The sequence below is a fragment of the Pseudonaja textilis genome, chromosome Z (genome assembly GCF_049901715.1).
Source record: "Pseudonaja textilis isolate UNSWEBS1 chromosome Z, rPseTex1.2, whole genome shotgun sequence".
Taxonomy (NCBI): domain Eukaryota; kingdom Metazoa; phylum Chordata; class Lepidosauria; order Squamata; family Elapidae; genus Pseudonaja; species Pseudonaja textilis.
This window is the reverse complement of record NC_142008.1, coordinates 69,186,201-69,205,426: the sequence shown is the minus strand read 5'-3', so window position 1 is coordinate 69,205,426 and position 19,226 is coordinate 69,186,201. Positions and strand designations below refer to the sequence as shown.

The window sequence follows — 19,226 nt, the reverse complement described above, 5'->3', positions numbered from 1 at the left end:
ATTATAATTTACATGCTCTGATGGTAAGGAGTACTACTCCCCTCCCCACCGGAAAAGAAAGCTGTTCCAAATGCAAAACACAAGCAGAGGAGAGGAGTTTCAGTTTCATAGCAGCAACCAGCTTTAGTACAGAACAGTTGAGGTAAGCCAAGCTCAGGCTCCTTGCTGTCTCCTTCTTGCTCACACACCAAATACTGTTTCAGTTTCCAAACAGCCCTCAACTCTCTCACACACTGACAGGACGCTAGCCAGATGAATACTGATGGATGCTGGTAGGCAGAGGCACAGTTTTTTCCCCTTATTTTCCTCCCCCAAAACTAAGCCTGATCACATAGTTTCGTAGCGAAGCACAGGTATAGAGCTAGTATTACATAGGGTTTGGGTTCAATCAGGGGAGAGATTCTCTGGGTGTGGCTAGGTGGACGTGGCCATGTGACTGTGTGGGCACTACTTCTTCCTTTTTTTTTTGCAGCATCTCTGCCCCCCATTTATGGGGGCTTTCTGAGCCTCAGGGAAGCCTCCTAAAGGAGCATTTTTGCTCCCTGAAGGCTTCCCTGAGGTCCAGGAAAGAAAAAACAGAGCCAGGGGCTCACAGCACCCACCATGCTCTGTTTTGGGGCTTTCTGGGCCTCATGGAAGCCTCCTGGGAGGCATTTTTGTTCCCTGAAGGCTTTCTTGGGGCTTGGGAAGGAAAAAATGGATTTGCTCCCAGAAGGCTTCCCTAAGGCTCAGGAAAGAAAAAATGGAGCATAGGGGTGCATGCAGCCCCCCACTCCATTTTGGGGCATCCTGGGAATCAGGAATGCTTCCTGGGGGGCATTTTTGCTCCCAGGAAGCTTCCCTGGGGCCCAGGAAGGCAAAAAAATGGAGGGGCGGGGGGAGCTGTGCTTCCCCCCTCTATTTTTTGCCTTCCTGGGTCTCAAGGAAGCCTCCTGGGTAAAGCAGTAAGTAAGCGAGCGGAATCCTGGCACAGCTGATCGTCGGGAGGGAGAAAAAAAAGTAATATCTTAAGGAGTGACTGAGTGGGGAAGAACACAGTCAGCGATGTCGGGCATGTGTGCAATGTTGTGCATGCGCGATAAGGACTGACTAGGGGGGGGAGGGGGGGAGCAGGCAGACAGGTGTGGGGCCAGCCAGGGGCATGATTTGCCAGTTCTTCGAACTGTGCAGAATCATAACTACTGGTTCTATACAGCCGGTCCAAATCAGTAGAATACCATCCCTGCATTCAATATTCCTTTTTCTACTTGCTGAATCATATGAAATATTAGAATATTTGATCTTTCCTCAATGAATTATGCTATGTTTCCACATAATAGTGTTACATGTCTATTCATTTTTTAAACTAAAGCTTAATAGATGAAAGCTGGCATAATTGTATTACTGAGAGCCAATCTAAAAAAACAAAAAATACCAGTGAACCTACAAGAAATTGAAGGAATAAGAGCCAGGTTGTTAGTTTTACAAACGATGTCTTTTTCACAGCTCTCTTAATGGAATAGTATGAGAACAGAGTAGGAATAGAATAGAATAGAATAGAATAGAATAGAATAGAATAGAATAGAATGGAATGGAATGGAATGGAATGGAATGGAATGGAAGGGAAGGGAAGGGAAGGGAACGGAACGGAATAGGAATAGAATAGAATAGAATTCTTTTCTGGCCAAGTGTGATTGGACACACAAGGAATTTGTTTTCAGTGCATAAACTCTCAGTGTACATAAAAGCTATGTGATAAATCATGATAAAGCTATAAAAATACATTCATCATAAATCTTAGGATACAACACTTTTTGATAGTCATAGGATACTAAATAAGCAATCAACAGAGTTTTGCAAAGTGCCTTAACGTGAGCATAGTGTCTTTCCTTGAAATGTGAGGCAGCTGGGTTCCTCAGAAGCTTTTGCATGACTGTTTGGTTGGCTATCTCAGATTGAATCCATATGTATGTACAGGCACTTCTGTTTATAAAGAACTACTGATTGCTTACATGCACCCACAAGCAACATAACTTGTAAAAAACATAGATGCCTTGGTTATATGATGAGGTCAAATGTTCTACATATCTCAAAATCCCAATGGGCTATCCCAGTTTTTCCAAGTGTACTGGAAGTGGTCTAGGAACCATAACAAAGCATGCCCATTGCCTACAGGCAACCATTTGTAAAAAAAAAAAAAAAGATCACAAAAACCATCAAATTCTGAACTCTTAATGTAATGGGAGAGGAAGAGAAGAAAGAGACAAAGATACAGAAAACACAAACATAATGTTGAATAATTCTCAAATGAAAATTCTCACTAGACAACCCATGACCCACTGGATTATATGTGCAGATATTTCCACAACTAAACAGAGAAAAAGACATGACCACAAATGGGCAAAAAAGCAAAAGGAATGAAAGCAACTTCCGTCTTCTTGCCAATTTCCTATTGACTTTGCTTGAGGGAATTTGATAAGGAACATTGGAAATCATGATCAGATGACTACTGCTGACTGGAGTGATGCTACAGCTACAACTTTGAAAATAAAACTAGTATGAAGAACCTTGAAGTTTCAGTTACATTGGAGTAATAGGTCCCAGATTTTGTATGCATTCTTTAAGTTATTGGATTTTAAGGTACCTATATTCAAAATATTTGCACTATGATGCACCATTTGGGCTAATTAAAAGTTACAAAAATATTAGACGGGGCAGTTTTGGTATTAATAGATTTTTAAAGAGAAAATATGACCAAATTGTTAAACATCAATTTCTTATTTAAGACATCTTTGGCCCATTCACAAAACTACCAAAACTACTTGGTATTTCTTCAAAGTTCACTGATCGATGCACTTTCCCCAATATGGCAAGTATGTCATTTGCACATAAGGAGAACATTAAAGAATCTGGTGAATAGAATTTAAGAGCAGCAAAGTTCAAAAATGTTCAAGCTCAATCCTCAGATATTTAGTTAAAATCATTTTGAAAAGCATGGGAAAACTATCGGAATAATCTTATCTAGGAAGCACCAGGTTGGGAAGATTGGAGAAAACAGGAGAAAATGAAATGGCTAAATGGTCTGATTAGAATTAGAATTAGAAGAACTTTATTATCATTGTACAAGTATAACGAAACTGTGGATGCACCCCAGCAACTGTTTGCAATACAATAAAACCAAAGCACTTAAAAATGAAGATAAGAAAAATAGAGTACCCACATCTCCATTTGCAATTTGAGAGTACATTATCTACGAATATACACAAAATATACATCCAACACTGACTGTAACACTTAGCTGAGTATAATACACAAGAGATGGATTGCACTGTAATATGTTACTATACACCTGAATGGGGTATTGAGATTTCACATCTTTTCACATCTTAATAAGGTAATGACTTCGTGTTTATTTGCGGTTCAGATGGCCCAGGGAAAGAAACTATTTGTTAGTCTAGTGGTATGGGATTTTATTGACCTAAAACGCCATCCAGACGGCAGCAGGTCAAAAAGATAATTGGTGTGAGGGGTCTTCTATAATGGCCTTGATTCTGCTTTGGCAGTGAGACCTGGCTAAGTCTTCCAGGGAGGGCAGAGGGCAACCAATGATCTTTTGAGCTGTGTTTATCACCCTCTGTACAGTTTTCCTGTCCTCAACTGTGGAGCCTGCATACCACACACCCAGACAAAATGTCAGAGTGCTCTCCACTCTTGCTCTCCACCAAGAAAGCCAGCAACAGCTTCTTATCCAGATTGTTCTTCCTGAGAATCTGCAGGAAGTGCAGCCGCTGGTGAGCCTTCTTCACTATGGCCTTGGTATTAGGGGGACCAGGAGATACCAACTGAAATATGGATGCCAAGGAATCTGATCGTAGGGACAGTTTCTATTCGTTCTCCATTGATGATGAGTGGGGCGTGGTTCTGTCCATGTTTCCTGAAGTCCATAATCAGTTCTTTGGTTTTATGGACATTCAATGACAGATTGTTCTGTGAACACCAGATAGACAGGTTCTCTACTTCTGCCCTATATGCCATCTCATCTTCTCCAGAGATGAGACCAATCATGGTCGTGTCATCCGCAAACTTTATGATGGTGTTTATTTCGTGGCTTGGTGAGCAAAGGTGTACAAGGCATATAGCAGGGGGCTCAAGACACAACCCTGGGGGAACCAGTACTGAGTGTAATAGTGGAAGAAAGGTGGGGGCCAGGTCTAACAGACTGTGGTCTGTTTGTCAAAAAGTTCTTAATCCAGGGGCACATGGGGGTGGGAACCTGCAAATTATACAGTTTGGTTACTAGTATATCTGGGATGATAGTGTTAAACACAGAGCTATAGTCCACAAAGAGCATCCTCACATAGCTCTGTTTGTTCTCCAGATGACTTGGCGCTCTATGAAGTGTGATGGCCACAGCATCTTCTGTAGATCTTTTTGCTCTATAAGCAAACTCAGGTTGATCAAAAGAGGGTGGGAGGCAGTCTCTGATGTGCTGTGAAACTAGTCACTCAAAAACCTTCATAATGGAGCTTGTTAATGCTATGGGCCTATAGTCATTGAGAGTGTTTATATTTGTTTTTTTGGGAATGGGGATGATGGTTGCAGCCTTCAGGCATTGTGGGATGATGGCATATGTTAAAGATAGATTGAACAGCTCTTTAAGTATTTCTGCCAACTGGTCAGCACACGCTTTAACTACTGCACCAGGAATGCCATCAAGCCCAGCAGCTTTCCTGGAATTTACTGCTCTCAGTGTTTTTCTCACCTCATGCACCTAAAGAGAAAGAGGTGCAGCATCGTGGTCCTTGTGAGGCAGTATGTCCAGGTTCTTGGTGGTCTCAAAGCATGCAAAAAAGCTGTTTAGCTCCTCTGCCAGAGTGCTACTGCTCTCACTGTTTGTTGGGCCTTGGCCTTTATAGTTGGTCAGGGCCTGATCCCCCTCCACATCTGTCGTGGGTCACTGTCAGTAAAGTGGCCTTCGACCTTCCTCCTATACATCTCCTTAGCATGTTTGATGCCCCTTCTCAGCTCAGCTCTGGCAGTGCTCTACTGTGAGGTGTCACCTGCTCTGAAAGCCAGGTCACGGGCCCTGATCAGAGTCTGGACTTCACTGGTCATCCAGGGTTTCCTGTTTGGGAAGGTCTGTATTCGTTTGTCCACAGTGACATTTTCTACACAGGTCTTCATGTAGAAAAGCACAGTCGCTGTGTTTAACTCAAAGTCCTGTTGTTTGAAGATGCTCCAATCTGTGCGGGCAAAACAGTCCTGAAGCTGGGAGAGGGCATTTTCAGGCAAGCATCTAATAGTTTGATTGTTAGATTTTGTTCTCTTCCTAAGGGGAGTGTAGGCTGGTAGTAAAAGCAGGGTGAAATGGTCTGATTGTCCTAAGTGGGGAAGAGGTTTTGCTTTATAAGCAGGCTTAATATTTGAATACACATGATTAAGTGTGTTTTTCCCCCTGGTTGGGCACTTAACATGTTGGTAAAGTTTGGGGAACACAGTTTTTAGGCACGCTCTGTTGAAATCCCCAGCAATGATGTGAACGCCCTCAGGATGAGCTCTCTGTTGCATAGTAATTATGTCTTGAAGGTATGTCCTGAGTGCCACGCTAACATTAGCATCTGGAGGTAAATATACAGCAGTGATGATAATTACTGTTAGCTCCTTTGGCAGATAAAATGGTTTACACTGAACAGTCATGGCCTCTAGATCTGGTGGGCAATGACTGTTTGTTATTTTGCTGTTTGTGCACCAGTCTTTACGTACATAATAATTAGGTCCCCTAATTACCGGAGGCTATATTGCGATCTTGACGGTGCAAGGTCCGGTCCGCTAACTCCACTGTAGAATCAGGGATTTGCGGGTGCAGCCAGGATTCTGTGACGATTAGCAGACAGCACTCACGAATTGTGTGATTGTGGGAGATCTGCAGCTGTAGTTCCTCCACTTTGTTTACGAGGGATCTGGCGTTTGTGAGGAACATAGATGGTAATGGGGGTTTCTGCAGTCTCTTCCTCAATTGAGTTAGCAGCCTGCTCTGCATCCCCGCTTCTGTTTTCTCTCCCTACACCATCTTCTACACTTGCTTGATCCAACAACAATCCATGGAGTTCCCGGAGATCTTGCTAGCTCCAATGGGATATTGTAGGATTCTGTATAAGCATAGGTGACTTCAGTTTTGAGTTGCTGTCCTATATTTATCAGGTCTTCTCGACAGTAGGTTAGTTAGTTGCAGGATGGAGTAAAATGCAGGAACAAAAAGAAGTAAAAACACAAAAAGAAGAACAGATGTTGGGAGCATTGAGCCGCTGCGACCATGTGTGCCGCCATTTTGTGGCCAAGCACTATGAATTGGATATCTTATTACTTAATAGTATGGGTCCTTATAAAAAGGTCTACATAGAAATATGACAATAAGTCATAACAGTGCCAATAAGAGAGGAGCTTCCAAGTTTTGCAGGTGCTTGAATTATTAACACTTCAACTAAAGCTGACCTTTAAAACTTCACCTAGATATCAGAAACTCAGCAGTCTGTTCTAAATAACACAATTTAACTAAAGTGAAATTGAAACCCTTAAAAATGCAGTGATTTTGAAAGTAATACTGACAAAAAAGACTTCCATATAGAGTCCTTTGTCTTCCATATAAAGAATCTTTGAATTGGAATGCTAACAAAGATGATAAATTTTGTTTCTGATTGCTTTAGATATTAGATATTGAAGATATTAGGAGAAATAAATGATAGAAAATGTTTAAAAATGAGTGCTTAACTTTTGATTATTTTGCATTTTAATATTACAGATAATCAAAACATTTATAGTATTAGCTGTATCCTAAACTCAGTGGCTAAATTTCTGCTTCAAACTGAATTGATGAAATGGAATTGTGTGTTTGGAATGTTTTTAGCAATAAATACTTTTTGTTGCAATAAAGCATAATTGGCTTTATTTAGTTTAAGTGGCTTTAGCTCTTTGGAATACCTTGCCCTCTGAGATAAGATTGGCTCTCACACTCCTAAAGTTCCACGAGAGCCTGAAGACTTGACTCTCTGCCAGGTGACTTGGAGCCGAACAGGGGAGTACCACATTGGAGCTGATTAATTGACTAATAGCAGTTTCCACCTCCCTACCCTGTATATTCTGCTCCCTCACTATCTTTCATTATAATTTTTATTGCAATTTTAATGAGATCTTACATGTTTATTAATATATTTATGGTTTTATTTCAATATTGTAAGCTGCCCAGATTTGTCTTGCAGTGAGATGGGTGGCAAATTAAATACATAAATAAATATGCATATTCTTTTTGTTAATTTGGAATAATCAGAAGATCAATTTTTTATTAGGTACTTAATAGTATTTTCAATATAATTAGAACAAGTTGAGCCAAAGCCTTCTATTCTGTCTTCTTTGTCCAAATGAAATGACTGGAACACAACCTGTTAGGATTGTGGATTTGCCTATGAATGCATATCCCAAATTTGTCAGATGTACTCTGGGGCTTCTTCTTACTCTGCTTGGTCAAGCAGAAAAAATACAATTTAAGACAATGTCATAACTGTTTTTCAAAACCACACTAAACTAATTAGAAAATAGAACTGGAATAAAGCACAGAAAGCTTTGTAATAAATAATTTAAAACATAAACTATAAAACAACAATATTTTAAAAGGGTAATTCTATTTACTACATATGGAGTTCTCTGCATCCTTTATTTTCAGGGATAATATCATATTCAGATATTATGAGATAACTCTATGAATGCAATAATGGGATTTTTCTAGATCAGAGCAACTAATTTAAAAAAATATTTTTGTTAAAAAAAATGGCTACCTTATGATAAATCAAAGAATACTGTACTGTCTGAAACTTTTTCTTTTCTTCCCAGGGTCAAAGATATAAAATAGCAGTACTTGCAATCTGTTCCCAAATACTTGCAATACTGTTTCCAAAAATAATGCAACTTATCTTAAAGTACAGTGCAGGCATATAAATAATTGCTTAAAAAAACAGAATTTGTTGAAAAATAACATTAACTCTTTATTACTTTGAATAAAAGTCTTAAAAAATCATCTTTTGATATTCATTAAAAATGATCTTATTTGCATAACCCTGAAGAAAAAAAGTTTTTTTCAAAATGTGAGCATTCCTAATTGTACACTGCTCATAAATTTTTATTTGCAATAGAAGGAATTCCTAAAACGACAAAGATCTGCAGTAATATTCAAATAAAGATTAAAAGTAGTTATAAATTCATGGCACATTTTTAAGTCTGGGAATGTAGTTATTCTTAAACTGATACAAATTTTAAGTCAACCATTTTAACTTGAAAGCTATTGAAACAATGTTAAATGTTAAAAAGTCTCCTGGAGTTATTGGGGACTGCTTCATTAGTGCAATTTTAACAGACTGCTTCATAGGATTTACTTTTTAACATTTGGCATGAGAAACCCATGGAATTATCAATTCTATTGGAATCCATTTAACCATCAATACCTCCATTATATTCCAAAGCAACAAACAGATATATCCAAGTAAAAATCAAAAGCTATAAATATCTTGCAGGAAATAGTACTGAAACAAAGCTTCATATTGTTTTAGGATCAATTTATGCTGTACAGTATCTAGTTCTCCACATCTGAAGGGCTTAATTTGTCTCTTGGAACAACAATGAAACATACAATCTCCTTATTTCTTCTCTTATTTGATGTGGTCATTTTACTAATCAATAATGCAATAAACTGAAATCTTATTTATCAGCAGCAAATGGTTCACTGAAAGAATTTGTGTAATAGAATATTTACCATTAGCTAGTTGCTAGAACTACAAACAACATCACTGAAAATTAAGAAGTTGTTTAATGATAAAGTCCTTGCAGGGAAATATATTATTCTACACATGTCTGAAGATAGCTGCTTCTTGTACGATGCACTGCGTCATATTTTCCATCTACATCAAGAGAATCTCTTACATCACTAAATAAAGGTCCACATGAAAGTCTGGAAAGAGATTACTATGCTACTGAAAACCTGGAAATCCTCATATAACAATTGAAGGATTCTCTTTCATCTACCTATAATTTTTATCATCTGACTTTAGGAAAAGGAGAAATTTTTTTGCCAAATTACAGTACTTACAGGAAAAATTTCCCCAAATTATGACTGTTCTCTAATCTTTCCACTCGTAGGACTTTGTTTTACAATTAAATTCATAGGTGGTAAAATATAAGAAGCAAAGACTGAACAGCATCAGAACCAAGCATAATCAGAAGGTTCCATTACTGCCTCTCCAGTAGAGTAGTTATTGTATGATAAAAAAAATAAGGTCATTGGTTGCTAACAGAAAAGCTTACACACTGTTCTTTTCAATAGAAGAAGTGTCTCTACAGTACATGGTTTTCCAGAGTTAAAAAAACTTGGCTGGACCCACTGTACTTGTTCTACTAAATAATCTGGGTCACTGCACTGCACTATACTTCCTTATCTTCTATTTCTCAATTTACTTTTCATCTATTGTGGGATCCCAGCATTCAATAAGAGTTTAACTTGCTTTCAAGGCTTTGTCATGCCAATTTTAGAACATTATTTTCTTCCAGTTTATCAAGACAGGTAAGGGCAGAGGCTTAACTGATTTCATCAGTGTTTAGTGTATCTAACCAAACCTTTCAAATGACCATAGCAGCCCAATATCACAGGAGATAATTAGTGTGATAGATTTGTTTTTGTGGACTTGTGTTGCTTGAAAATTAAAAAAGTAAAAAGGTAAAAGTAACATAGTATCACTAGACTACTAAGCAAACAACTTTCAGTATGTCACATTTTGGTCCAAAGATTCACCTTTTCTTAGAAACTCTATCACTTCTCAGTGATAAGAGTACAGGAATATGATACAAGAATCAACAATAAGGTTATGGAATATAAATTATTTTTATTACAGAGTAGACAGTAATGAACCTAATTACAAATTATAACTACTGAAGACTCTAGCAATCCAGCTCTCTATATGTAACAGAGTAGGCTTTTTTTTTAAAAAAAGATCTTTCTACAGTAAAGGATTTCTTGCAGTTCATTTCTTTTTTGGGTATGGAATGCACCTGGAATGCACCTGATAATGGTTCTATTATATTTCACTCATTTCGAGCTTTAGAATTCTCATCTTTCTTCACTGTGTATAAAAATAATTTTTAGTTTATTTAAATTAAGAAGGGTAATTAAGAACAGAATATATTCATATTCAACCTCTTATTAGAAATACTAAACAGAATATCTGCACTTGGAATACTTTGCTTCCCAATTCTATCTGTAACACAGTGTCTTGCCATAATCAAATTTTTCTTCATATTCCTAAGCATTTTTATAAGTTTTTTTTTAACCATAATAAAAGTAGAGGATAACAAATCTGTTGTTCCCCTTTTCATTTTTTTGTACTTGTCCTTTTTGTCTTTCAATTTGCTAGAGAGATCTTTGTACAGCCATGCTGGTTTCTTCTTGGATTTCTTGTCTTTCTTTCTCTGTGGTATTGTGCTGGTCTGGGCTTTTATGATAATATTCTTCAGAGTTTCAGGGTGTTCATCCCAAAGTGCAGTGTTACATTTCTATGGAGACTGTCAGTCATCCAGGTCATGGTTGTCCCAAAATGCTTTTTCCAAGAGGGAGCTGGAAATTCTGTTTTTTTCTTTGAAGACATTTCACTTCTCATCCAAAAAGCATCTTCAGCTCTGACTGGATGGTGGAAAAAAAGCTGAAATCACTTCTACCACTGTATGTATTGGAACAGGTCACATAATTTATAAAGAAGGCACAACTAACACAACACAACATCCCCACCATCTAGTCAGAACTGAAGAAGCTTCTTGAATGAGAGGCAAAACATCTCAAAGAAAAACCAGAATGTCCAAATTGCCTCTTGAAAAGAGCACCTTTGGAACAAGCATGACCTGGAGGACTAAGAATCTCAAATGACATGATGGCGTTGAATGCCCAGTTGAAGTCCACAAAAAGGACTCATGCATAGGTCTTTGAAGATTTTAAAATATTACAAGATATAGTGCAGTGCCATATTGACAACATCATCTGCCAATCTATTAGCATGGTAGGCAAACTGCAAGAGGTCTAGCAGCAGATCCGTGATTATTTTCAGGTGGACCATCACTAAATTTTCAAAGGTTTTCATAATTACCAATGTCAATGCAACTGGTCTGTGGTCATTCAGCTCCTTGATGGAGGATTTCTTGAGCACCTGGATGATAGACTAGCTAGAATTTTTTTTCCTTTGCATGAAAGAGAATTATTCAGACTCTAGACTACAGAATTAAATGATGAATTTATTCCTACTAGGCTCATCCTGCCCCAAGGATTTATTGTTGTGGAAAAGTTTAGGGAGAGAATACTCTGTTACACAGACATGAATTCCAGGAGAAAAGGTATCCAGGTAAACCTAAATAAAAGGATAATAATTTTGAAGTAACACCAGAACAGCTCCCAATTGTAGATCTCCTCACAGCCATAGCCATCAGGAACAATACACTGGCAGAAGCAGAACAATTAAGGATGAAGGCATTTGCAGTCCTCATCAGTGCCAAAACACCCCCTTCCAATCTCACAGTTCAAGAAAGGAGAGCAGTGACATCCCTAGGAAGAGATCCAAACATCACTATCCTGCCAGCTGATAAAGAAAAATGCAGAGTCATCCTGAATACAAATGACTGTAAGGCCAAGGTGAACAATTTTCTGAAGGACACTGCTACATATGAGATTCTGAAGAGAGACCTCACCAGCAGTTACAAGAAAAAGGTCATTGATTTCTTGCAACACCTACTGAAGGACAATGTCATTAACAAGCCACAATATTACCATCTTTTATTACCATCTTTCTGGGGAAACCACCCCATGCATATATCGACTCCCCAAAATCCATGAAGAGGAAAGTCCACTTGGACCAATTGTCAGCAGCATCAACTCTGTCACTTACAACATTGCAAAACATCTAACCACCTTATTAGCTTCTCTGGTTGGCAACACCACTCATCAACAATTCATAGGACTTTGCCAACAAGATTTGGAGATTACAACTGGACCTGGATGAGAACATACTTTCCTATGATGTGACTTCCCTCTTCAACTGCATTCCAACAACCGAAACTGTCATGGTAGTGAAAAAATGACTGCTACAAGACAGCACTTTAGGTTACAGAACTAACTGCAGCCCAGACCATATATGTGCCATGCTGGACCTTTGCTTGACCACTACCTATTTTAAATACTACTAGCTGATAATCCGGCATTGCCCAGGTATTTATTTATCCCAATCCTGTATTAGACATACATATCAATGATGCATACATATCAATGATGAATTGATGAAACAATTGTCTGCAGTTCAAGATGTGATTCTGTTTAGTTTCTCAAACCATTAGTATATATGCATAGTAATCCATCAGTGAAAGTTTCTTGCTGGTTGCTTCACCTGTTATTGGGTTGGTGTGCCTCAGATTAAAATGATATCCATCTTCACCATGGGGAATATCAGTGGGTACTGTAGACCATCATAAGATTGATGTGTCTGAAATGCACTCAATGATTCGCCACCTCATTGAATTACGATATCCCGTTGATGAAACTCATCGCCTGATATAACTACTGCAACTTCTACCGGAGGAGCATTGAAGCACCGCTCATGTTTGTCTGCTGGTGTTTGGTCTGCTCTTATAACTACTTTATATTCATCCATTGGCATATGTTCCAATGTTATTTTAAAAGTTTTAATAAGATCATTGTGCTCATGAAATATCCTTTGTAAATGTAAGACAATCTGACATCTTGTTCCTGAGATGTAGGCGCACCTCTGGTCAGTTTTCAATTGTTTGTTTCCAATAAAATATAGTTGTAGAAATTTTGGTGGTTGATCTGGCAGAGGAAGTAATGATCTTGCCTTATGGTAAATTGCCCTTGCAATGTGAATGTTGATGGAAATACAGGCTATTGAACAACTGACATGGCACTGATCAATGTCATTTAGAAACATGAGTTCTATTTTCTGATGTTACTATGAAAGTACTCTGAAGCTCTAGATGTAGTAGCTCTATCTCTCTTATCTTTTAATCAGGCCTCACTCTCTAAAATTCTAGATGAAATCTTGGCCAGAAGATGCTTCCCAACAACTTCAGGATTGTTTTGAGAACACAAATTGGGACATCTTTTAGCAACCTGACCTAGAGGAGCACACTGCAGCTGTTCTGTGCTATATCAAACACTGCACAGATACTATCACTGTGGATAAATGTATTAGGATCTATCCCAATCAACCCTGGATGACCAAGGAAGTCCAGCACCTCTTGAGTGACAGGACCAAGGCCTTTAGGTCCTGTGATAGGGCAAGATATAGCGTTGCCAGAGCTAATCTGATGAAAGGTATTTGGAAGGCCAAGACTGATTATAAGAAGAAGACTGAGGATAATTTTTATAGCAATAACATGAGGCAGGTGTGGCGATGGATTCAACAAATTACAAACTGTCAACCGACCAATGTCATCCCTGTTGAAGGGGATGCTTCATTGGCAGAGAAACGGAATAATTTCTTTGCTCGCTTTGAAGTGGAGACATCAGAAACAGCTAAAATGCAACCACCAGCCAAATGTAGCCCCCACCGCATTGTGGAGGAACAGGAGGTGAGGAGCATTCTGAGGGCTGTGGATCCTAGAAAGGTTGCCGGTCCTGACAGTATCTCTGGCCAAGTGCTTAAAGACTGTGTTGATCAGTTGGCTGGAGTCTTTACCAGGATCTTCAGTTGGTCTTTATCCCAGGCCACTATTCCATCTTGTTTGAAGACTTCCACCATTGTTCTGCTGCCAAAGAAGTTCCCTATCACTAACCTCAATGATTATAGACCAGTGGTACTCACTCTTACCATCATGAAGTGCTTTGAGAAATTGTTTTGCCGGCACATCATTTCTGGTCTTCCGCATACATTTGATAAATACCAGTTTGCATACAGAAGAAAAGATCTACAAAGGACACTATAGCCATCACTCTTCACACTGTTCTAACTCATCTAGAACAGCAAGGGGGGCTATGTGAGGATGCTTTTTGTAGATTTTAGTTCTGCATTTAACACAATTCTTCCACATAGACTAGTGTCTAAACTTCTGGACCTTTGACTTTCTTATTCCATCTGCCTTTGGATTATGGATTTCCTGTCTGGCCACTCACAGAGGGTCAGTTTAGGTAATCATACCTTTTCAGCCCTTACTCTTAACACTGGTACACTACAGGATTGTGTGTTGAGTCCCTTACTCCAGGGGTCCCCAACCACCGGGCCCCGGACTGGTACCGGTCCGTGGATCATTATCTATTGGGCCGCCGGTTTGCTGGGTGCCGCCATCTTGTTTCGACAGATATGATATTCTTCGGAATTCCAATTTTTGGGGGGAATCAGCCCCCCCTTTCCCCCCTTTCTTCTCCTCTTTCCCCTCCCCTCGGAGGCCCCCTGAGTCAGGAGTTGCTACTGCCCGGCATGGATCCACGCAGCTCCAGTCCCGTGTTGCCTCGGGAAGGGAAAGGCAAAAAGGAAGAGCCGCTGCAACGCTTTGCAAAGAGGACTGGCAAAGGCGAAGCGGTTTTGCAAACGATTCCTGGCCGCCCAGATGTAAATAAACGGTTTTTGCCCAGGAAGCCCATTCTCACGAGTTTAAAAGGCTCATGTAATAATATGCCTTTCTCTCTCTCCCCCCACCCCCCCAACGGGGCGCGCTTCAACGACTCCTCAGGCCACTCTCGCTCTTTCAAAAGTGTGAGGCGGGAGTCAGTTGCAGGAAAAACTGAGCCAAGGAGCGGGGACACAAGTTGCGACCACAAGGCTAGTGGCAGGCAGGGGGGGAAGAAGACTATTATTCCTGTTATTCTCATGCTGTGGGGATAGTGAGTGGATGTTTGAGTGGGTGTTCTGTGTGGGGGGGTGCGCGCGCGCTGATGCCGGGCAAGAGCTGCCTTTGGGGTTATAGAACCGCCGCCTCTCACCAAACTACCCGCACCGGACGCAAAAAAGTTCTCTGTGGGGAGGAAAGTGGACCCACGTCATGCCCCGGGTCTCTTCTCTCCCCCCAGCTGTCAGGTGCGTGATCAGCCCGGAGGAGCCCTGCCGCCTTTAGCCCGCAGCTCAGAGGATCTCATGCGGGGGGGCGAGGAAGAGCCCGAAAGCACCAGCTGAGGCTTCTGTGCAGGGAGGGGTCGCTGGGGAAGATCTGGAGGGGAGGGGAGGGGGAGGGGGGAGAGGAAATGCCTTGTCATGTGTGCTGATGCTGGTACTGGACTGCGGATCATTTTGTGATGCCGGTACCGGGCCGTGGCACAAAAAAGGTTGGGGGCCACTGCCTTACTCAATACTCTTTATGCTCATGACTGCATTCCCACTCACGCTAGTAATACTATTACTAAATTTGCAGATGATACAACAGTGGTGGGACTCATCTCCAGGGGGGATGAGTCTGCCTACCAAGCTGAGGTGGACCGGTCGCTTTCATGGTGTGGAGACAATAACTTGGTCCTCAACACCCATAAGACCAATGAGCTTATAGTGAACTATAGAAGGAACAGATCAGACATCCAGCCCTTCCTTATCAATGGAGACTGAGTAGATCAAGTGGCCAGTTTTAAGTTTCTGAGTGTTACCATAAATGGACCTGACTTGGGTGCTCACATTGCAGCCCTGGTCAAAAGGGCCCAGTAGAGATTATACTACCTGAGACTTCTCAGAAAACAAGAACTGAATGAAAAACTGCTGGTGACCTTCTACCACTGCACCATAGAGAGTATTTTAACATACTGCACCTCTGTGTGGTTTGCCAATTGCACAGTGGCAGATAGGAAAGCACTCCAGAGGGTTAACGTCATTGCCCAGAAGATAATTGGATGCCCTCTCCCCTCTTTGGAAGAGCTTTATAGCTCCCAGTGCCTTAAGAAAATTCAAAACATTCTCAAAGATCCATCTCATCCTGGGAACCCTTTTTTTTTGAATTATTACCATCTGGCAGATGGTACAGAATAATAATAAAAAAGGACAAATAGGTTGAAAAACAGCTTCTATCCCAGGGCAGTAGTTCTTTTGAATTCTGCTGTATAGTGCAGTATTGGTGTGGTGTCGGGGGGGGGGAGTTCAATGTGTGGAGTGTGAAGGATATGTGTGTTTATTTTCATGGTCATGGTCATGATGTGTACTGAAGATGGTGTTTGATTTTGTTGTACAAGGTGCAATGACAATAAACTAAACTAAACTAAACTAGATGTAGCAGCTCTCTCATGCAGAATCACAAGTCTTCTATTCCTCTATTTAGGAGTTTCTTGTCTACACTGATGTTTCATTTTTGTAGTCTTTGATTGCACTTGGCCAATTACCTGATGTTTCTTTGGAGGCATCATTACAGCAATGAAATATATTATTATGGAATACAATAAAGTAAATGTAAGAAAAAGACACTTGAGCCTGGCCCTGTTACCTCAACCACTACGGTGAGAATTAGAGACCTAATTGCCCTGGCCAACAGCCCTGGAAAAATTCTACAGGGAACAGCCTTTGACGTGATTATCTGCATTAACAAGCACCTCCCCCAACAACTTGCCCTCTTTGCTTGAAGCTGAGGGCCTGGATGTTTGTTTTTTAAGAACCAATCCCCCTTACCAGAGGGAGTCCCCTTGTTTTTTGTAAGAACCAATCCCCCTTACCTGAGGGACCCTCCTTGTGGAGTACTTTGAAGCTGTTACCATGGCAACTCCACTGTGCTGTACAATAGAAGCCATTTTAAGGCACAACAGGCTGTATCTTAACAGAATTTGAATCTAAAATGCACACCATCACTGTCAAAAGTACTGTGATTTGACACTATAGATATAATTCATTCCTTTTCATTTCAGCAGCCCAGGCGTTCCAGAGTTATGCTGGAACACACACGCACACACACACACACACACACACACAGAGGCAAGCAAGCAGGCAGGCAGAGAGATAGAGACAGACAGTGACAGAGACAGACAGATAGATAGATGGATGGATGGATGGATGGATGGATGGGTGGGTGGGTGGGTGAATGGATGGGTGGGTGGGTGAGTGAGTGAGTGGGTGGGTGGGGAGGTAGGTAGGTAGATGATAGATAGATAGATAGATAGATAGATAGATAAGATAAGATAAGATAGATAGATAGTTGAAGATTTCTACAGACAAACGCTGCACCATGGGTTCACCTATGTCCCTCATTGTGGCCAATCTCTACACAGAAAAGGTAGAAACCAAAGCCCTAGACTCCTTCACAGGAATTCCATCCACTCACTGGTTCACCAAACATATCAACTATATGGACAGATACATCAAATTCACATGGGAAGATGTTAAGGAAAATAGTCTTAACTGTAAGGTCCTGCCTCACCAGTTTTCTCAAGAAAACAGAACTATTAAAACAAAAATCATTTCAATAGGAAACTTTTATTTGAAGATTGTGATAGCAAGAGTTCTAAATAGGAAGTACCTTTTCCCGCTCGAAACATTAGATTAAACCATTGGAGACAGAACTCCTCCAAAAATTTAATACATCATTGAGCCAATCGCAGTGTGTGAAGATATTATGGGAAACTCGGGCCGAAAAAGTGATAAATGCCAGTCTCCAAGGCAAACGCTGCTGCTCCTCTCCAGAGGCAAGGTCCCAAAAGTTACAGCAAAGCAAAGCATGGAATAGAAACAGAAACCCCATAAAGAAATTCCCCCAAGCCTCTCCTCTCCAGAATGACAGCATCCCTATAGGAATCTATGGGACCTGACACTAGCCTTGCTAGACTGTGCATTACAGAAGCCTTAACATTGAAGAAAACTCCACACAGAGATCAATATTTACATTTTAATTCCCACCACCCACTGGAGCACAAAATGGGAGTCATTAGAACCCCACACCACCAAGCTGAAGGCCTGCCCACCAGCAAACATGGGAAAGAAAAAGAAATAAAACATATCACTTCAGAACATGTGGCTATCCCAAATAGGCCTTCATCAAATCTCAAAAAAGACCGTACAGGAGCTCCTCCAGAACAGACAATGAAGAGAACAATAAATGAAGCAATGTTATCATTCCATACATTGCAGGAATATCAGAAAAGCTCAGGAGGATCTTCAGCCAAGAAAACATGCGTGCATATTTCAAACCCAAGAATACACTAAGCCAGAAGTTTGTTCGCTCCAACAATAAAACACCCAGATACAAACTGAGCAATGTGGTATGTGCAGTTCAATGCAGAAAGCCATGTGCAGGTTTGTACACTGGGGAAACAAAACAACCACTGCATAAATGCATGGCACAACATTGGAGAACAAATACCTCAGGACTAGATTCAGCAGTCCATCTCCATTTAAAAGACATAGGCCATTCTTTTGAGGACAGCAAAGACCACATTCTGTACAGAGTACCACTGGTTTCAAAGAGGTATTAAAGAGGCCATCTATTGGACAGCCCTCTCTCAACACAGGAGGAAGAATACAACATCATCTATCTCTAGTCTACAACACAGTCCTTTCAACAGTTTCAAGAAAGCTCCGCACCAATTTGCACCACCCAGGTGTCCGTGACAATGCAGATAAACAGGTGGCCTTAATGACTTGCTAGAAAAATACAAATGACCAGCTGTCTGCAAGGAGTATAAATCTTTCCATTCCCCACCATTCAGTCAGAGCTGAAGAAGCTTCTTGGATGAGAAGCAAAACATCTTCAAAGAAAAACCAGTAAGTCTAGTTGCTTCTTGAAAAAGCAGCTTTGGGACAACCATGACCTGAGTGACTGAAAATTTCCACAGACAAAAGGATAACACAAATAACTATTGTTATTGAACTGGTCTTTCATCCTTTTCACTGATTACTTATTCAAATAATGTAAAAACTATATTTCTGATATATTACAAACTAACCATGCAGCTGATCAACCATGTCCATCAACAAGATTCCCATGGGACGGACTTCCGGCTTGTGGCACTTCGGTGCAGGCAGGAATCCGCGACTGTGCACGGTCCCTGCCTGTGTTCACTGCCTGAGTGCCCCGAGCCATTTGGCTTCGGGGCTAAGCCACCTTTGTAAAAGGTGGTGAAGACTGGGGGGTTCTGGCAGGGACAAGAGACATCGCATCTCTCTTCCCTAGCCGGCTGAATCTTCCTCTCCGAAGGCAGCTGAGCGGCGGTCTGTAATGGTCACCACATAGAAGAGCTCAGCTGGAAAAAGAAAGTGCTG

The 19,226-nt window shown here is 40.6% G+C and overlaps 1 protein-coding gene across 6 annotated transcripts in view; it reads right to left on the bottom strand.

Annotated features, from left to right (window-relative positions):
* SUGCT (succinyl-CoA:glutarate-CoA transferase) overlaps positions 1–19,226 on the bottom strand; it is a 480,947-nt gene that overhangs the window by 171,412 nt on the left and 290,309 nt on the right. Inside the window, exon 13 of one of the 6 annotated variants that reach the window (XM_087916663.1) lies at positions 10,655–10,696. The exons of the other annotated variants lie outside the window; for them this stretch is intronic. Coding sequence (XP_087772789.1) covers positions 10,670–10,696 — 27 coding nt within the window. The 3' untranslated portion in view covers positions 10,655–10,669. Of the gene's footprint in view, positions 1–10,654; positions 10,697–19,226 lie in introns of those variants that run through there. 6 annotated transcript variants of the gene reach the window in all.